A 20,722-nucleotide genomic window follows, 5' to 3' on the forward strand; every position below is an offset into this window, starting at 1 on the left:
GCCAGTGGTGGGCAAGTTGTTGGAGGGAATCCTGAGGGACAGGATGTTCATGTATTTAGAAAGGCAAGGATTGATTAGGGATAATCAACATGGCTTTGTGCCAAGGAAATCATGTCTCAAAAGCTTGTTTGAGTTTTTTGAGGAAGTAACAAAGAGGATTGATGAGGGCAGAACGGTAGATGTGTTCCAAATGGATTTCAGTAAAGTGTTCAACAAGGTTCCTCATGGAACACTGGTTAGCAAGATTAGATCTCATGGAATACAGGGAGAACTAGCCATTTGGATACAGAACTGGCTCAAAGGTAGTGGTGGAGGGATGTTTTTCAGACTGGAAGCCTGTGACCAGTGGAGTGTCACTGCTGGGACAATTACTTTTTGTCATTTCAATAAATGATTTGGATATGATCATAGGAGGTACAGATAGTGAGTTTGCAGATGACACTAAAATTGGAGGTGTAGTGGACAGCGAAGAAGGTTAGCTCAAATTACAACAGGATCTTGGGCCAGTGGGCTGAGGAGTGGCTGATGGAGTTTAATTTAGATAAATGCTAGATGCTGCATTTTTGGAAAGAAAATCTTAGCAGGACTTATACAGTTAATGGTAAGTGTTACTGAACAAAGAGACCTTGGAGTGCAAGTTCATTGTTTCTTGCGAGCAGAGTCGTAGGTAGATAGGATAGTGAAGAAGGCATTTGGTATGCTTTCCTTTATTGGTCAGAGTATTGAGTACAGGAGTTGGGAGGTCATGTTGCGGCTGTACAGGACGTTGGTTAGGCCACTTCTGGAATATTCCATGCAATTCTGGGCTCCTTCCTATCAGAACGATGTTGTGAAACTTGAAAGGGTTCAGAAAAGATTTACAAGAATGTTGCCAGGGTTGGAGGATTTTCCCTGCAGTAGGAGAGTCCAGAACTAGAGGGCATAGGTTTAGAGTGAGAGGAGAAAGATAGAAAAGAGACTTAAGGGGCAACATTTCCACACAGAGGGTGGTGTATGTAAGGAATGAGCTGCCACAGGAAGTGGTGGAGGCTATTGCAATTACAACATTTAAAAGGCATCTGGATGGGTATATGAATAGGAAGGGTTTGGAGGGATATGGGCTGGGTGCTGGCAGGTGGGACTAGATTGGGATGGGATAGCTGGCCGGCATGGACAAGTTGGGCTGAAGGGTCTGTTTCTGTGCTGTACATCTTAATGACTCTATATACTATATCTGCAAAAACTCAAGAAAGGACCTATATCCACCACTGCTGTTCCAGAATAGGACAGTCTACCTCAGATTATCATGGAAAGGAAAGGAATTCCTGAAACCTTGAATGAAATCTTAAGCTAGCTGTCTCATACTACTTTGCAGTAACTCAGAGGTAGTTTTCACCACTTAAAAGACACTGCTGCCAAGCCAAATGGCTGTCTCTATCATGCTAATGAGTAATGTGACATAAGCTTCAGGCCTGTGTAATGCCTTATATGCTGATGAATGGTGGACCAAAATCTATCCCATTGACCATTGGCAGCATGCTGATTGCGCTCAACCAGTTCATACTTGCAAGCCTCAGTTTCCTACTTCCACTATTAGTTGACTTCTGTAGTCAAATACCTTGGACGTCTTCTTCAGCAATTTCTAACTAGGATGTGTCATTTACTATCACAAGGAATCATTGACAGAATCACATTATTGCACTTGAGGGCAAGCAAATAAAATACATAAGGGAGTTAAGAAGAGCATGTAATTCAGGAGGCAGGAGATGCATGTGAAGTAAACATTAAAATATGCACCAATTTAGATGAACGTCCTGTATCAAATTTATGTATCGGTGTAGAAGATGGTGGCCTAAAGTGTCACACTATGTAGTGAGGCATTGAAGACAGAAATTGTCAGAAGTATTTCAGACAATTTGAACAAGCCTTTTGAAGTGCAGGTCAGGCAGCATCCCAGGACCAGGAAAATCGACGTTTCGGGCCAAAGCCCTTCATCACCATTCCTAATGAAGGGCTTTTGCCTGAAACATCGATTTTCCTGGAGCTGGGATGCTACCTGACCTGCTGTGCTTTTCAAGCACCACTCCTATCTTGACTCCAGCATCTGCAGTACCCATTTTTGTCTAAGCTTAAAGAGTCAGCATTAGATGCACAAGAAATTTTCAGAACTGCCAGTGGACTGAAGACTCTTTCCCAATCCCAACATTCTCATGGTCTTACATTCCTTGATCTTAAACACATTCCTTCTAGCATTGCTTCTGTTGCTTGCAGTGCCAACTTATAATAAACTTATTAAATCATATGCTTTGGGTCATAACCCTTAGATTTTCTGACAGCTGGGGGGAAGAAATCCATTGTGGAATACCTGAAAGTAAGAGAGAAAAGTTTGAGTGCAATAAAAGTATCTTATACCACTGCTGTGTGTTCACTATGTTAGCAGTTGCATAACTGAGTGTCGATGCGGACGGGGGGGGGGGGGGGGTTGGTGGTGGGAGACTTGTCAGTGGGATGGCACGTATTCACACACTCGCCGAACATTCCCCATCGTGCTGTCAGCCTGGGCGAGGGGCGTTGCTATCTTGGCACGGCTGCAATAACCTCATTGAAAGGACAGTACAGGACGGGTTATGAACCAGCAACTTCGAAAATGCAGAAAAGCCAGACCGAGCACCTCTATAAAATATTAGTCATCGGTGATCTGGGTGTAGGAAAGACCAGTATTATCAAGCGTTACGTACATCAAAACTTTTCCCAACATTATCGAGCTACGATTGGCGTGGATTTCGCACTTAAAGTACTTAACTGGGACTCAGAGACTGTAGTTCGACTGCAGTTATGGGACATAGCGGGTAAGATTTTGTTCGTCATTCCCAACAGGCTGTTGTTTCGAGTGAAGAAACTACAGAGAGTAATAGTTGCTAAGAAACAATCTCGTGTGTGGTTGAACAATGGGTTTGCAGCTGCACAGGCATGTATTCGGAATGTTAATGCATGAATTCAAAGTAGCGTGAGGCAACTATTGCTACACTATTGATTGGACCGTAATTTCACTGGGATATTGCACATTACAGTCATTAGTTAGTTAAAAGTCAATTTGCCTTAACTGTTTGGAGAGACTACTTTAACGGCTCTCAATTGTTCCAGAGAGAGAGAGCGAGAGAAGAGAACAGAAATAAATCTGCAGTATATGTTTGTAGATAAACACGAGTGCAGAGGATGGTTCTTCTCTGGTGGATTTAAAATTAGGATTGTGGAACCATTTGAACAACTCACTAAGTTATAGTTATGCTAATCGATCTAAACTTGAGAAACTGTATGTAATGTGGATGGACATGTAAATGTGAAATTTTGTATTTGACCAGTGTATTAGTGTAAATTTAATGTTCCACTAACAGGACGGTCCGATGTCTTTCTCGTTACGTGTTCTGTTACGTAAAGCAGGGTCAATCGATATGATCAAGACGCGTTTTATTACTTCTAAAGACAAACAAGGGCGCAGTTCTGTCCTCAGTAAGAAGTGGTGTGTGGAAGTCATGTGTTGCTACATCATATGATTCAAATCTGGACCAACATTCCAAATGACTTTTTTTTTAATCGCGTACAATTCCAAACAAAAATGAACTTGCAGAAATGTGATCTTTATTTGTAAGCATTCAGGGAAGTGAAATGATTTCAACATTTCCAGAATTTGAGGAAATCTGTTTAAAGATGTGGAAGTTCATCTTGCTGCATTATTCACATCTTTTCAGATTGGTGTGGTGTTTTATGTTAGAATGCATTATTTTCTGAGGAGCAGGTGAACTTTAGTCTTTTGAACCACAAAGATGAACACGGACCTAATTCTGCCACCTTCCCAATATAATACTTCAAGAAAACATTCAATTTTGAAGGTTCTGTCCCTGCCTCCAGGGGTGCCTGAAATGCTGCAAACATCATATTAGTTAACATGATGTACCAAATGTTTCTGTGTTACTGGCAATAAGCATTAGGCCTCATGCATAAATTCCTGAAGAAGGGCATGTGCCCGAAACGTCGAATCTTCTGTTCCCTAGATGCTGCCTGACCTGCTGTGCTGTTCCAGCAATAAAGTTTCAGCTCATGCATAAAGTAAAGTAGGGGCAAAGACCAATTTCAGAAGGAAGTCTCACGTCAGATATTAAGTGATGCAGAGATTGAGCATGCTGTGATCAACAGCTACAGTTCCCTCTGCAATTTAACCAGAGATTGTCGAGGGACATGGCTGAGGGGTGTTTTTCCGACTGGAAGTCTGTGTCCAATGGGGTCCTTACAGGGGTTGGTGTTGGATCCTTACAGTTTGTGGTTTATATAGATCATTTAGGTTTGAATGCAGGAGGGTTGATCACCAAGTTTGCAGACAATATGAAAAAGGTGGGATTGTGAAGAATGAGAGGGATAGCCTTGGACTACAAGAGGCTGGTCAGATTTGCTGATCAGTGACGAATAGAATTAAATTCTGATAAATGTGAGAAGATGCTCCTGGACAAAACAAATATAGCAAGGAAGTACATGATAAGCAGTCAGACCCTGGGAAGCACTAAGGATCACAAGGACTGTGGTGTGCATGTACAATGGTCCTTTAAGGAATCAGGATGACTGGATAAAATAGTTAAGAAGGCACATGTTATACTCTGCCCAGCTAAGCTTATCCTCACTTTGAACAAATTATCCTTTAACTCCTCCTATTTTCTTCAGGTCAAAAGGGTGGCCATGGGTATCCACATGGGCCCCAGTAACGCCTGTTGCTTTGTTGCGTGCAAGGAACATTCTTTGTTCCAGTCATACTGTAGCTCCCATCCACAATTTCTCCAGGACATCGATAACATCATTGGTGCTACTTCCTTCTCTCGTCCAGAATTGGAAACGTTTATCAATATTGCTCCCAATATCCACCCTGCTTTCTCCTTCACCTGGTCCATTTCTGACTTCACTTTCTTGACATCTGTTTCCATTTCTGAGGACAAGCTGTCCACCCAATATCCACTATATACTCACTGACTCCCACAGTTACCTTGACTATACATCCTTATATCCTGCTTCCCGTAAAGACTCTATTCCATTCTCCCAGTTTCTCAGTCTCTGTCCTATCTGTTCCAATAAGACCCCTTGTTGAAGTTGGCATTCCGAAATGTCAACCTTCTTCCTCAACCAAGGACTCCCCACACTGTGTTTGATAGAGCTCTCAGACATGTCCAAATCACCTCCTGCAGTTTGGTCTTCAACCCCTCTCTTCTGTCCCCCTCACCCTCACCTACCATCCCACCATCGTCCACATCCAAAGAATCATTAGCTGCCATTTCTGTCATCTCCAGTGGAATGCTGCCACCAAACACATATTCCTCTTCCCTCCCTTGTCAACCTTCCGCAAGGACTACTCCCTCTGGGACACTCTGGACCACTTCTCCTCCACTTCCAACATCTCCCCACACCGCTACAGCACTTTCCCATGAATTGCAGAATGTGTAACACCTGCCCACTTACTTCCTCCCTCTTGACTATCGAAAGCCCCAGACATACCTTCCAGGTGAAGCAACGATTTAGTTGCACTTCACTGAACCTAGTCTACTGTATTCGCTGCTCGCAATGAGGTCTTCTTTACACTAGGGAGACGAATCGCAGACAGGGCGACTGCTTTGCACAACACTTATGTTCTATCTGCAAAAATGACCCTGAGCTTCCAGTCGCTTGCTGTTTCAACAGACCACCGTGTTTCCTAACCCACATCTCTGTGTCAGACTTGCTGCAGTGCTCCAATACAGCTCAGTGCAAGCTGGAAAAGCAACACCTCATTGTCTGCGTGGAAACCCTGCAATCTTTTGGACTCAATATAGAGTTTAGCAATTTCAGGGCTTGAGCACCTTTTTCCCATGTCCTTAGCCCAACCCACACATCAGGCCCTGTCATCACATTGGCTGCTACCACAAACAACCCATTGTCAGCCACCGATGGGCCCCATTGGCAGCTATTCATTCTCTCAGGGTGACCTTCTCCTATTTTTTTGTCTGCCCGACCTTTTTTCTGTCTCTCTGGGCTCCAGCTCCACCTATTGTTAACTCCTCCCATCTCCCCCCACCCCTTCGTTAGCATATATACCAACCTTTCCCCAACTGCAATCAGTTCTGAGAAGGGTCACGCTAATTCTGCTTTCTCTTCACAGATGCTGTCAGATCTGCTGAGTTTTGCCAGCAATTTCTGTTTTTGTTTCTGATTTCCAGCATTCTTAGTTTTCTTTTCACATGGTATACTTGCCTTTTTAAGGATACTGTGGCACATTCGTGAAGTGGAGAATATTGTGGATCGCATATATAGAGAGGTGGTCACACCACAGACTCGGACTTCATAGGCAGGAAGGGAATGGGTGACCACCAGGCAGAGCAGGACAGCTAAGCAGGCAGGGCAGGAATCTCCTGTGGCAATTCCCCTGCAAAAAGATATACCATTTTGGATACTGTTGAGGGGAATGGCTTCTCAGGGGATGACAGCAGTAGCCAAATTCATAGCACCATGGTTGGCTCTGCTGCAGTGGGAGGGAGAAGTAGGAATAGAAATGTGATACTAATAGGGGATTCAATCATAAGGGGAATAGATAGGAAACAAGTGTCCAGAATGGTGCATTGCCTCCCTTGTGCTACAGTCCTGGATTTCTCAGAGGGTTGCAGATCATTCTCGAGGGCGAGGGCAAACACCCAGTGGTTGTGGTACACATCGGTACTAGCAACATAGGTAAGAAAAAAGGATGAGGTCCTAAAAGCAGAATATACAGAACTAGGAAAAAAATTCAAGTATAAGACCTCAAAGATAGTTATCTCAGGATTACCACTAGTGTCATGAACTAGTCAGAGTAGAAACAGCAGGTTATATAGGATAAACACATGGCTGAAAAGATGGTGTGAGAGAGAGGATTTCAGATTCATGGGGCATTGGGACTGGTTCTGGGGGAGATGAGATATTTACAAAGTGGACAGTTACACTTGACCAGGACCAGGACTGATGTCCTTGTGGAGGTACTCGTTAGAGTGATTTGGCAGGGTTTAATCTAGTGTGCAGTAAGTAGGGAACCAGAAAAGTAGGGCAGTAGATGCAGGAATTGAGGAAGCGGTAGAATCAATGCAAACAGGACTAAGAACAAGAACAGGCAGGGAAATGCTGCTGAAAAGAATAGTGGAGATAGTCTGAAATATATGTGTTTCAGTGCGAGAGGTGTAATAGGCAAGGTAGATGAATTTAGAGATTTGGAGTACTTGGAACTAAGACATTATTGCGATTTTGAACACTTGGCTGAAAGATGGACTGGACAGTCAGCCAGGTTTTAGATGTTTCAGGTGTGATAGAAAAGGATGGGAGAGTTGCATTTACTGGTAAATTAGCATCTCACAGCTGAACTGAGGGTTAGTATATCAACGGACTCGTGCAGTGAGGCAAAATAGGTAGAACTCAGGAATAGGAAAGGTGAACTCACAATGCTGGGACTATGCTACATAGCCTCACAATAGCCAGCAGGAGATAGAGGAGAAAATGGTTAGACAGATTTAGGAAAGATGTAAAACCAGCAGCGTTGCTGTGGGTGATTTTAACTTCTGTATTGACTGAGACTCACTTCATGCTAGGAGCTTGGATGAGGCAGAATTTGAAAGGACCATTCAGGAGGGTGTCTTGACACAATATGTAAACAGCCCAACCAGGGAAGAGATTATACTGGACCTGGTTTTGGGAAATAAGCCCAGTCAGGTGAGTCAAGTTTCAGTGGGGGAGCATTTTAGGAGATGTGACCATAAGACCATGAGTTTAAGTTGGTCATGGATAGGACAGAAACCTTGGGTGAAGGTGTTAAATTGGGGAAAGATGAACGACAACAACGTTAGACAGAAACTGGTGAATTTTGATTCAGGGTAAACCCACATCGGACATGTGGGAGTATTTGATAAGAGTTCAGGAGTGACACATTCCTGTGAGAATGAAGGATAGGTATGGCAAGTTACGTGAACCTTGGATGTCCAGGGATGTTATGACCTTGGTCAAAAAGGAAAAAGAAGCAAAAGTAAAGTCTAGGACCATGGGAATTGACAAAGCCCTTGAAGTATAAAAGGAATGTAGGAAAGAACTTAAACAAGGAATTAGAAGAGCTAAAGGGGTAATGGTACTCATTAATAAACAGAATTAATGAGAATCCCAAGGTAAAGCAAGAGGGTAGCCAGGAAATGGTTGGCCCACTGAAGGATAAGGAAGGGAATCTATGTGTGTAGCCAGAAGAGGTAGATGAGGTCCTAAATGAATACTTTGTGTCAGTATTCATCAAAGAAAAGGAATCGGCGGATGATCTCAGGAAAGGGAGTTTCAAATTTCAAGGCTGTGTTGCTATTAAAAAGTAAGAGGTGTTGGGCACCTTAAAAGTATAAAGATAATAAGTCCCCAGGTCCAGATGGTATCTATCCCAGAATATTGAGGAGGGAAGAGAACAAATTGCTGGGACATTGACAGATGTCTTTGTATCCTCTTTAGGCACAGGTGAGGTCCCAGAGAACTGAAGAATAGCCAGTGTTGTCCCGCTGTTTAAGAAGGGTAGCAGAGATAATCTATGAAATTACAGGCCCGTAAGCCTCACGTAGGTGGCAGGGAAATTATTGGAAAAGATTCTAGGGGACAAGATCTAGGGGACGCATTTAGAAGCAAATGGACTTATTAAAAATAGACAGCATGGATTTGTGCTGGAGAGGTTGTGTCTAACTAATCTGATCAAGTTTTTTAAGGAGATGACAAAGATGATTGATGAGGGAAAATCAGTTGATGTTGTTTACATGGACTTCAGTAAAGCCTTTGACAAGGTCTCACATGGTAGACTGGTACAAAAAGTGAAGTCAAATGGTATCGGGGTGAGCTGGCAAGAACTGGCTTTGTCATAGAAGACAGGGTAGAAGTGGAAGAATGCTTTTCGGAGTGGAGCGTTGTGACTAGTAGTGTTCCACAGGGATCAGTGCTGGGACCTCTGCTGTTCATAGTCTACATAAATCATTTGGAGGAAAAAGTGGCTGGTCTAATTAGTAAGTTTGCAGATGATACAAAGATTGCTGGAGTTGTGGATAATGAGGAGGATTGTCAGAGGATACAGTAGCATATAGATCAGTTGGAGCCTGGGCAGAAAAATGGCAATGGAGTTTAATCCAGACAAATGTGAGGTGTGCATTTTGGAAGTTCAAATACAGGTGGCAATTATACAGTATTGAGAGTGTGGTGCTGGAAAAGCACAACACTTCAGGCAGCATGTGAGGAGCAGGAGAATCGATGTTTTGGGCAGAAGCCCTTCATCAGGTTCCCTGTGAAGGGAACAGTGAATGGCAGAATCCTTAAGAGTATTCATCTGCAGAGGGAATCTGGGTGTGCAGGTCCACAGATCATGGAACGTGGCAGCGCAGATCAATAAGGTTGTAAAAAAGGCCTATAGCATGCTTGCCTTCATTGGAAGGGGCATTGAGTATCAAGATAGACAAATTATGTTGCAGCTTTATAGAACTTTACTTAGGGTGCACTTGGAATATTGCATTCTAATCAACACATTACCAGAAGGAAGCGAATGCTTTGGAGACGGTACAGAAAGATTTGCCAGAATGATGCTTGGTATGGGGTATTTTAGCTGTAAAGAAAGGTTGGATAGACTAGGTTTGTTTTCACTGAAATGCAGGAGATTGAGGAGTGACCTGATAGAAGTTTATAAGATTGGAATGAATGGGGCTTTTTCCTAGGGTGAAGGCATCTTTTACTAGGCAACTCAGGTTTAGTGTGTGGGAGGAGTGATATTTAAAAGAGATGTGAGAGGCAAGTTTTTCACACAAAGAATGGTGAGTGCCTCGAAGGTGCTGCCAGAGGAAGACACAATTGCAGCATTCAAGAAACACCTGGACCAATGCATAGGAAGGGAATAGAGAGATATGGATCCTGTAAGTGAAATCTGTTTTAGTATGGTTTTAGTATGGAAGGTGTCAGTGCAGGGTTGGAGGGCCGAGGTCCTTTCTTCTGTGTTCTTCTTTGTTTATTAGTTGAGCCATAGATTTTAAGAGCAGGAAGATTTTGCTGGAACTTATAAAATGTTAGTTAGGCCACAACTAGAGTATTGTGTGCAGTTCCAGAATCCACATTATAAGAAGGTTTTGATTGCACTGGAAAAGCTGCAATGCAAATTTACCAGGATGTTGCCTGATCTGGACTGTTTTAGTTATGAAGAGATTGGACAGACTGGGGTTATTTTCCTTAAAGTAGAAGAGATTGAGAGCGGTCATGGTTGAAATGTATAAAATTATGAGGGTCAGAGATGGAATAGAGAGGAACAAGTAGTTCCCCTTGGTGGAGTGATCAGTGGTGTGGAGGCATAGATTTAAGGTAAGGGGCAAAAGACTAGAAGGAGATCATAGATATCATGGAATCCCTACATATATTGTCTACTCATGCTAGGCCTTTTCTTATATCATCAACATTAGCCTCTCCCTAGTTCTGTACTTATGTGTTTGACATTTTGGGGTCTTTTTTCATTATGAGCTTAAACTATATTGTTAGAAGATCTCCTGCCATAACATATTTCACTTGAACTATTTAATTTCCAACATCCACACCCAACACTGCTTCCTGTCTGTTAGATTAAAGACATATTAATCAAGAAAGTTCTCCTATGCATGTATCAGAAGTTTCTGTATTTTTCTTATTTTTTCACAAAATTTGGGTATCTCTGATTAAGCATGTTATCTATCCATATTTACTTTTGGAAAGATGATGAAGTACCTTCATGAACTGTTGCTCAAGTACATCCACCATTATGTTGGGGAGGGAGTTTCAGGATTTTGACTTGGCAACACTGAAGGAGCACTGATATAATTCCGAGTCAGGATGGCATGTAGATTGAAGGGGAACTTGATGTTCCACTCTCTCCACCACCGAAGCAGCAATATGTACCATCTACAAGTTGCACTAGGAATTCACCAAGGCTGTTTGAACAATATCTTCAAAACCCATGACCATTTCCAGCTAGAAGGACAAGGGTAGCAGCTATATGGGAACACCACCACCAGCAAATTCCCTTCCAAGCCACTCACTATCTTGACTTGGAAATATATCACCATTCCTTCAATATCATTAGGTCAAAATCCTGGAAACCCTCCCTAATGGGATTGTGGGTGTACCTACACCAAATCGACTGCAGCTGTTGAAACAGGAAGTTCACCACCCCCACCACCTTGTCAAGGGTAGCTAATGATGGACAATAAATGCTGGGCCAGTCAGTGACACCCATATCCCATGAATGAATAAAAATAAGCCTGTTGCTTTAGGTAATCAACTTCTTTGATTTGGAAGATAATATCTGAGGAGCCTTGCCTAGTTGTATATATGGTGCACAATGCTACTGTGTATCAGAGGTATAGTTAATGGAGCTGGATGAGGTCCCAGTGAAGCAGACTGATTTATTCTCAGTGTTGTTGAGGTTCTTATGATTTTTTAGAGCTGGACTACTGCAGGCAAGTCAAGAATATTCTACCATATTCTTGAATTATGGCCTTGCAGGTGGTGTGCTGGCCGTGGGGAGTTAGGTGAGTTGCTTGCTGAACTTCTGATCTGCTCCTATATCCACAGTATTTTTATGGCTGGCCCAGTTCAGTTTCTGCTCAATGATAACCCCTCAAGATGTTGCTAGTGGGAAATTTAGCAATAGTAATGTCATTGAATATTACAAGGAGATGGTTAAATTATTTATTGTAGGAAATAGTCATTGCTTGTCTAATTATCAGTCCAAGCCTAAATTTTGCCAAAGATTTGTTAGATATGGACATAGACATGCTTTCTTCTATCTAATTGCCTACCATTAGTACTATGTTTTTCCTTCTGTATGCCTTCTGATATTATGACTCAATTTTTTTACATGCCTTTGAAGTTTCCCAAAAATTTATTCATCTCTCCACTTGTTTGGAACTATATATTCAAATATATGGAGAAATATAACAGCTTTCCTTAAACTTCTTAATTCCAGAAAAACAGATCCAGTTTTAGAACTGTTATATCCTTTCTGTTTTGTGAACTGCAGTATTATTGTTAATCAATATTATTGTATTTTCTTTTCTTAATTTCTCTAATTTCCTCAGTATTTGGTATCCAGTATTAAGAATCCATTCCTGACCTTGCTTGAGTCATGTCTCTGTTACTGTAACCATGTCAAAATATCATATGACCATTTGTATTACAGCTCACCAACTTAATTTGTTACATTAAAAAAAATTGACAAACATACACTCAATAAATCCTTTATCACTTTTGTTACATCCCTTAGTCTGGTTCCCGCAATTGTCAGAATGTTTCTAATTTCATGCTGTTATACCACACTCAACTCTGATCTCATTGCAGTTCCTTTTGGTTATCTTCTGGTTCCCTGACACTTACCAAGTCAGTTAAGCCCTCACCAATAGTAAACCTCCTAACAAATTTATTGGTCTTGGTGCAGTTTAGGTGTCGCCTGCTATGTGTTCTTCCCTCAGAACTAGTCAACAAGATTCATCCGTAACTTCTCACAACTTACTTTTTATACAGACTTGCTATTTTCTTCAGCTTCAGCTTCCAAATATGTGGCAGTGAATAGGAGAAAACAAATTATTTTTCTCCAAATATTTTGCACTCCTATCCTTACCTGATGGTTTTGTCTCTTTACAGGTTAATCATTATCACAACATTAAAGGATATGTTTCTAATGTTGAATAGTATGTTTGTATAAAGTTGTTTAATTGCTCCTTTAAAATAAATTTATTTTTAATCTAAAAGTAGTTTTAGTGGGACTTACTGCTTTATAATGCATGTTCTCAGAATGTCTCTGGCACTGCAAGTATTCATGAAAGATAGAATCAGAAGCTTACAACATAGAAAGGGTCATAAGCATTCATATTTGACGTACATTCCAATGAAGCAGTGGGCTGTGCTACTAAGTTGAATACTGCAGTTTCAATTGGCATTGTCATTGGTCAGGAGCAGACAACCATTATTCCATCTCTTGACCTGTGTGGGCATGGAGTTAAGTACTACCTCAGCTTCTTCCATACTGTACAGAAATTTGTTGTCTAGTACCTGGGCTCCTTAAAATATTTACCAAATTATCCAAAGAGTATTATTAAATTATTTTGTCAACGAGGACACCTCATTCTGTATCATTGAACTAAATTTGTGAAGTTTCCACTAAACTATTCCCCTGAGATTGAGTCATTGAGCAAATGAATGAAATTGCAGAGATGCTGAAGTTTATTATTGGATATTGCAATTCTGGTGCAATACTTCATTTACAAAGACTTGTAAAGGAACTCAGGCACTTCCATACGATACTCTGCTAATGCTCCATACGTTACTGTCAACTGTCCTGCTCCTCGGATGTGTATTTCCAGCACCACACTTTTCAACTCTGATCTCCAGCTCTGCAGTCCTCACTTTTTCCACTTCCATACATTACCCCCTCATTGCATAATGGACATACTGCATACCTACAGAGGACATCAGGGAATCAGACCTCTTTTATTTTTGTAAAATTGGCTGTTTTGACAATATGGAAGGCTTACAGGCCTCAAGCTTAAAACATTTTTGTTTTGTCATTTCCATATGAGTGGTACACATGGTCAGTGTACTTTACTTCGTTTTCAATGGAATTATGAACTTATTACTCAAATTTGTGCACAGGTGATTCAAATGTGGGTTGTGACAGTGTTGCTGTGGTGTATAATTTGTCTGTATCTTTTAGAACATGATATTCCTTTAGTTCTGTGAAAATATATATTAAAAATTGTGCACAAGTAGATAATATTGAATATGATCTCTTTGGATCCTTTCATCATTTTCCAAGACACAAGTGAATTTACCCTATTCTTCTGAATGCAGCTTAAACATTAATGAAGAGCTTTGACACCGTCCAAGATGATGCTATTCATTTCCTTTGGTAGCCCATTCACCAGCCTAAGTATTTTTGACATCTACCGTCAGTGAAATTTACCAGCAGTTTGTCATATATTTTCTGACTGGGATGGAAGGAATGCATTGGTAATCAAGTTCCACTACTTTGATTCACACTATTAGTATAAATGTTCTGATTCAATCACCAACATGGCCAATTGTTTTTCTTTTGTACTTCCAACAGATTTTTAAATGAACTCACAGCAACTTATTTGTGACATGGTGGCTCAGTGGTTAGTACTGCTGCTTTACAGCACCAAGGATCTGGGTTTGATTCCTGCGTCAGATCATTGTCTGTGTGGAATTTGCACATTCTTCCCGTGTCAGTGTGGGTTTCCACTGGGTGCTCCAGTTTCCTGCCACAATCCAAAGATGTGCAGGTCAGGTGAATTGGCCATGCTAAGTTGCCTATAGGGTCAGAGGTAAATATATGATAGGGGAAATGGGTCTGGGTGATTAACTGTTTGGAGGCTCAGTGTGGATTTGTTGGGGCAAAGTGCCTGCTTCCATACTGTAGGGAATGGAATCTAATCTAATCTAAAACTGATTTCTACAATTAAGCTATAAAACTAGTTAACATCTAAGCTATATAGAGTCATAGAATCCTACAGCATGGAGACAGGCCCTTTGACCCAAACTGGTCCATGCCAACCAAAATGTCCAAATTCTAAGCCTTTCCTAGCCATGTATTTGTCCAAATGCCTTTTAAATGTTTTTAATGTACCCGCCTCAACTACATCCACTGTCAGCTCATTCCATATGCTTCCCACCCTCTCTGTAAGAAAGGTTGCTCCTCAGGTTCCCTTTTATTCTTTTCCCTCGAACCTTGAACTGATGCCTCTAGTCCTTGAGTTCCCAACCCTGGGGAAAAAAAACTGAGTGTATTCACCCTGTACGTGCCTCTCATTATCCTACACACTTCTTTAAGATTCCCGCTCAGTCTCCTATGCTCTAAAGAAAACAGTCCTAGCTTGTCCAACCTCTCCCTATAACTCAGACTGTTGAGTCCTGGCAACATTCTTGTAATTTTTTTTCTGCACTCTTTCTAGTTTAGTGACATCCTTCCTATAGCAATATGACCAAAACTGAACACAATACTCCAGGTGCATCCTCACCAATGTCCTGTACAACTGCAACATAACTTCTCAACTTCAATACTCAGTGCCCTGACTGATGAAGACCAGTGTGCCAGTTTCAGAACTATATACTTACGTGGCATGAAAGATAACAGTGACTCTGCAGAGATACTATTTCAAAAAGAGCTAACAAGCAGAAAACACTCCTATTGGCCAATGATGAAAAACAAAATATAGAATTTAATGAATTCTGACCAATCTGTTCTTTTTTTGTTGATGAACTTGAATTAAATTGCATTCCTTTTTGGAAGCATTTGAATGGAACTCTCATGACTTCTTAGAAATTAGATTATTTGTTTAATAGTAGCAATAATTGCAAAACAACTAAAGATTCTTCAAACCAGGCTTCAGTTTTGATGGAAAATAAACTGTGTCCAAGTCTTTTATAAGTCCAAGTCCAGATAGTGGTCACATTTGAGTTTTTCAGAGTTTTCAAGGCAGTCGTATTAGTGAGGTGTAGAAACATTATTAGCTTCCCAATTATTTCAACCAAGAGAGGGAGAGAAAGACTTGCAGCCTTACTGCAGCTTTGGATGTTTTCTTCCTTCATACACACCAGGTTTGTGAAACGGAAACCATTCCAGAAAATGTTGGTCGGCAACCATCACCATAGAGCAGGATATTAAAAGTAATTTCCTTTGGACTGTTACCTGACCCTCCTGCCAAATGGGTTAAGCAGATTAGATAATCAAATGCATGTATCAAGGAGTGACGTGAGAAAGATGTTTTAGTTTTAATTATCTGAAGTTCCATTCATTCAAAGACAGACCCATTAGGTTGAAAGATAATGATTGTAACTTCTTTATTCAAAAAACGAAGAAGATAGGCTGGGCTCGTACCTTACTGGAGTTCAGTGTAAGAGGTGACTTGGTCGAAACATATGGAATCTTGAGAAGTCTCGGCAGAATGGAAGTGGAGAGGATGTTTCCTCTTTTGGGAGAATCTGGATGTGGGAGTCATTGTTTAATAACTCAGGGGTTGCTTATTTAAAGCAAAGATTATGCCATTTTTGTTTACTGAGGATTATGATTTCTTTCAAACTCTGTTCTGAAAATGTGGTTGAAGCAGAGTCCTTGAATATTTTTATGGCTGAGGTAGATAGATTCTTGTTAAGTAAGCGTTGAAAGGTTGTCAGGAATAGATGAGAAGCTGAGTTTAAAATTGCAGTCAGATCTTAATGATAGGGCAGATTCATGGGCTGAATGTTCCTGTTCCTAATTCATATTTTGTGATTTTCTTTTTAAATTAATCAACGTAGATCCTGAAAGTGTCACTGAACCCAAAATGTTTACTTCGATTTCTCCTCACAGACATTGCCAGACCTGCTGAGATTTCCAGCAATTTTTGTTTTTTTTTGTTGACTGTGGATTAAAATTGGTTTGGAGTACACACCATATTGTCGCACAAACTTAACTGAGATGGGTTCCTGCAGTCACACACAGTAATATTCAGTCTGATTGCTATTCCATTGCTTTTATTAAAATAAATCTAGTCAACCATTTCTATACTAGCTACAAAGTTTTATGAAGTGGAATATACTGTCATGGTGATTTATGTAAAAAAAAATGCAACACACCAAGTGAATTTAACCAGAAGGTATGATCATTGATCCTAAGAAATAAGAACTAGAATAGGCATTTTGGTTCCATGAGCCTGTTCTGCTATTCAATAGGTCATTGTTGATCCAGCACTCCTCATGTCCACTTTCTTGCTATTTCTCTATAAGCCTTGTATCCCTACTGATTAAGAAACTATATATAGGGACTCTACCTCCGCATGCATCTGTGGCCAAGTATTCCAAAAACTCTCAACCTTCTGAGAGAAGAAATTTCTCCTCATTTCAGAGTTAAATTTGCAGTCTTAATTCAGAAACTATATCATCTGCTCCTAGGCTCTCTGAGGGGAAACATTCCTTCACCATCTACAAGGCACTTGCCGGCAATCCTGTCTGGGGCTGAGCAAATGCCTTGTCCATGGCAGTTCTCCAAATACCAGCAGCCTGGGTCATTTGTCCTTTGACCAGTTATGGTGATTTGCTCCCAAACAAACCAAGGCTAAGGTTTACACCATGGTGTTAGTATCTGGACAAGTGAGAGATGCAAGAGTTATCCTTGCCAATGCTTCCTCAGACCTTGGTAATGTCATCCTCAGAGGTCGAGAAGGTATTTTGGGTGGATTTAGCCTTTTCTCCACCTGCAAGACAAAAAAGAGAGAGAAGAGCAGTATAATCATTGGTTAGAAATAGTGTGCAATGATGTAGATTGTTAGCAGGATTACTGTGAGAGTTGCAGTCAAATGAAGAGAGATACTTACTCAGTTGGAAGGACATGGATGTCTCAGCATTTCCAGTCTTCAACTGCCAGGGCTGGAATTTTCGTAAGGGATAAGGAGTCAAATTTCAGACATTCTTCCACCACTCTGCATTCGTTCTGCCCTATTTTGGTCTATCTTCTCCTGTAATGAGATAAAGGAAGAGCTGAGCATAAGCTGAAAGAAAGTGGTGCAGACATGGGAAGAAGTAGCAAGATGTTCAGAGGGAGTGGGTGGACAGCGCAGAGGCCATGCAGAATTGGTAATGTGGGAGGTTGGAGTGAAATAAAGATGAGTGAGGATAGATGCTGCGGCAATAGTGAAAGTGGAAAAGAATGAGCCATGGTAGGTCATGGATACAGTAGCAGAAATGGAATGAGTGTAAGTTTGCACAGAGAAGAGTAGGCAGTTATCCTGCTATGGGAGAGAAAGTAATTGATCTTCTTACAACACTGCTAGCTGTTTCTTCACACTGGAAACCGTACTGACTTGGGTGGCAACTTTGACCAGGGTCTGCTGTTGTGGCATCTTCTGCTGATCCTCCAGGTTGAGGATATCCCTCTTCTGCATCGCCCATGAGGACCTCCAGGTCCCTGCTGGAGAATCACTGCAACAGCTTCCACTTCTCTATGTCGATCTGCAGGCAGCTTCAGAATGCTAGTGCTTGTCTGGGTACACAACATCCATTCTAATATGGCATAAACCCCAGGGATGCTGGCTTTTCAGTGGATATTCAGTGTGTGGCTTGTTGCTGTGGGAGGGTTGCATGGTAGATGGGAATAGAATCAAACATGAAGGACACTATAGGGTGACTAAAGTGGTTCACACAGCAAGTTTAGTAAGCTATGGCATGAAATCTCACTAGGCCTCACAGTGAGAAATTCTCCAAAGAATTCAAAAGCAGCTTTTACTTTTTTTTGGCTAAGATTCACCTTAGCACACAATATAAATATTTGTTAGCAGCACAATGAGACCAAGAATATTATAATTTCAGAGCAAATTACTGCAGCTGCTGAAATTGTTTTGAAAACAAAAAATGCTGGAAATCATAGCGGGTCAAGTAGTATCCATGAAGGGAAAGCAAGCTAATGTTTTGAGTCTAGATAATTCTTTATCTAAATTTGAAACGTTAGCTTGCTCTCTCTACGGATGCTGCCTGACCTGCTGTGACTTCTAATTTTTTTTATTTTCAATATTATGATTTCCCGCTGTTGAAATTCAGCAGGATCTGAGGGAAACACATTACCATGAATTTTTCAACCTCAATCCACCTCGCCTCTGAATAAAGGTTCAACCCACTACATTGATACCAGTGAAGATAATGTAGAATAATTGGGTCTTTTCCTCTCGATATGAAGGGAGAAGACATTTAACAAAGGTATTCAAAATGATCAGTGTTTTGATGAGGTAAGAAGAGCTTTGTTTGCAATAATTGGTGAGTCTGTAATTTGAGTCCAAAAGTTTAAGAGCACCATCAAAAAAAAGAAGAGATATTTTAAAAAAAACTGACATTTAAGGCATACAGGGTGTTGATATTAGGATTACTGGCATATTTGATGGATGTTAAAGACTTACCTTTTGTAGAATCCCAAAGGTTATTGATGACACACAACTTTGAAATGTAGTAAGCAGTGGGGACCCACAACTATTCTAATGCTTTTAATATCATTGTGGAAGATCAAATGAATTTGGGATACAATTTAATCATTTTGGTTGTACAGATTTTTTTTTTGTGTGGTTGAAAAGCTCTTGATTCAGATGCTTTAGTCAAGTTTTAAATATTATGATTTCAGTTTCTATATCTGATCATGATCATGACATGATTAGAGTCTTGTATGTGTAGTCTTGCAGAATATGAAAATTAACAATTGGTCTAACCTTTAAAATTTAAAAAAAACTTCTCACCTTTAATTTTAGCCTGACGAGAGAAGTAAGAGGCTACTGCAGATGAATGCACATTTGGAAAACTTGTGTTGGAGAGAGGGCTTTAGATTTTTGGGACTTGCTCGACGGGAAAGGGAACTGTACAAACAAGATGGGTTGCTCCTAAATGCACCAAGAATTGAGTTCCTTGTGGAGAGTAAATGGAGAAATGCTGAGAGCATTAAAATGGTGGTTGAGTAGAACTTCAGTTATCAATTCTTGTGATGGGTGTTTAGTTTGTGAAGCTTGTCAAAGATAGGGAAGAACTTAGAAATGTATTTACTTTTAAATATAGTTCCTTTTAAGAATGAAAATGAGATATATTCAAAGGGTGCTAAAATACAATCATATTATTTTAAGTATTTTTAGGAGGTTTCTGAATATTAGATTAGATTCCCTACAGTGTGGAAACAGCCCTTCAGCCCAACCAGTCCACACCGACCCTCCGAAGAGTAACCCACCCAGACCCATTTCCCCTCTGACTAATGCACCTAATACTATGGGCAATTTAGCATGGCCAATTCACCTGATTTGCACATTTTTGGAGGAAACCCATGCAGACATGGAGAGAATATGCAAACTCCACACAGACAGTCGCCCGAGGCTGGAATTGAACCTGGGACCCTGGTGCTGTGAGGCAGCAGTATTATTCTATTTAAAGTATTTGTTTAAGTAAAGGGTTTGGGAAGCTACTGCCATCATTTCAACTCCTTAATCTACTTAATCTGGTATTAAATACACACACATGCCATTTTACACAAAAAACATTATTGCTATATGCAATATAAAACAGATGACAAAATAATCAGGGACTAGTTAAAAATGTTGAAGTGCCCTTTTATTAAATTTAGTGGAAGTCCTTTCATTGCTTGTGGCTGGAATTGCAAACATAAAATCTGTTCCAGTTGGGAATTTCAAGTTCAGCACCAAGTATATAATTTAATGCTCAACCAGTCAGTCCCATTTTCAATTAATCATATCATCACCCAAGCATTCACATACTGGTGCCAGGATTAGTGTCGTGTGAGAATCCCAAAGAAATAGCGTACTGCCACGGGTTCTTGCAGGCATCTGGGGTAGGAATGAAGCAGGTCACTTATTCAAAGGCATTGATTAAGGAAATCATTATCAAGCAGGAGAGGCCTACAGGAACCCACTCCCCCACCACTTTCTGCCAACCACACAATACCTACCCCACCCTGTGTCTCACAACCCACCTCTTGCTATCACTCACCTGTATCTGGCGATCCTGGACCTTGGGTGGATGCGGTAACAGCTGCAACCACTACCTTCCTGGTGGCAGGGCTGAGTATGGAAGAGCTGCTAATCTCTGCATGACTAGCAGCTCTCAGAGGGATAGATCTTAGGCCCCAGTCTGGGTAGTCTGCTGCTGTTTT

General features: G+C 40.9%; 1 protein-coding gene across 1 annotated transcript in view; it reads left to right on the forward strand.

Moving 5' to 3' along the window:
* The first annotated feature begins 2,475 nt into the window (after nt 1-2,475).
* Nucleotides 2,476-20,722, forward strand: part of rab38a (RAB38a, member RAS oncogene family) — a 69,891-nt gene continuing 51,644 nt past the window's right edge. The window contains exon 1 of the mRNA XM_043692762.1: nt 2,476-2,828. Coding sequence (XP_043548697.1) covers nt 2,627-2,828 — 202 coding nt within the window. The 5' untranslated portion in view covers nt 2,476-2,626. The remainder of the gene's footprint in view (nt 2,829-20,722) is intronic.

This window comes from Chiloscyllium plagiosum, chromosome 6 (assembly GCF_004010195.1).
Source record: "Chiloscyllium plagiosum isolate BGI_BamShark_2017 chromosome 6, ASM401019v2, whole genome shotgun sequence".
In the NCBI taxonomy this organism is placed as follows: domain Eukaryota; kingdom Metazoa; phylum Chordata; class Chondrichthyes; order Orectolobiformes; family Hemiscylliidae; genus Chiloscyllium; species Chiloscyllium plagiosum.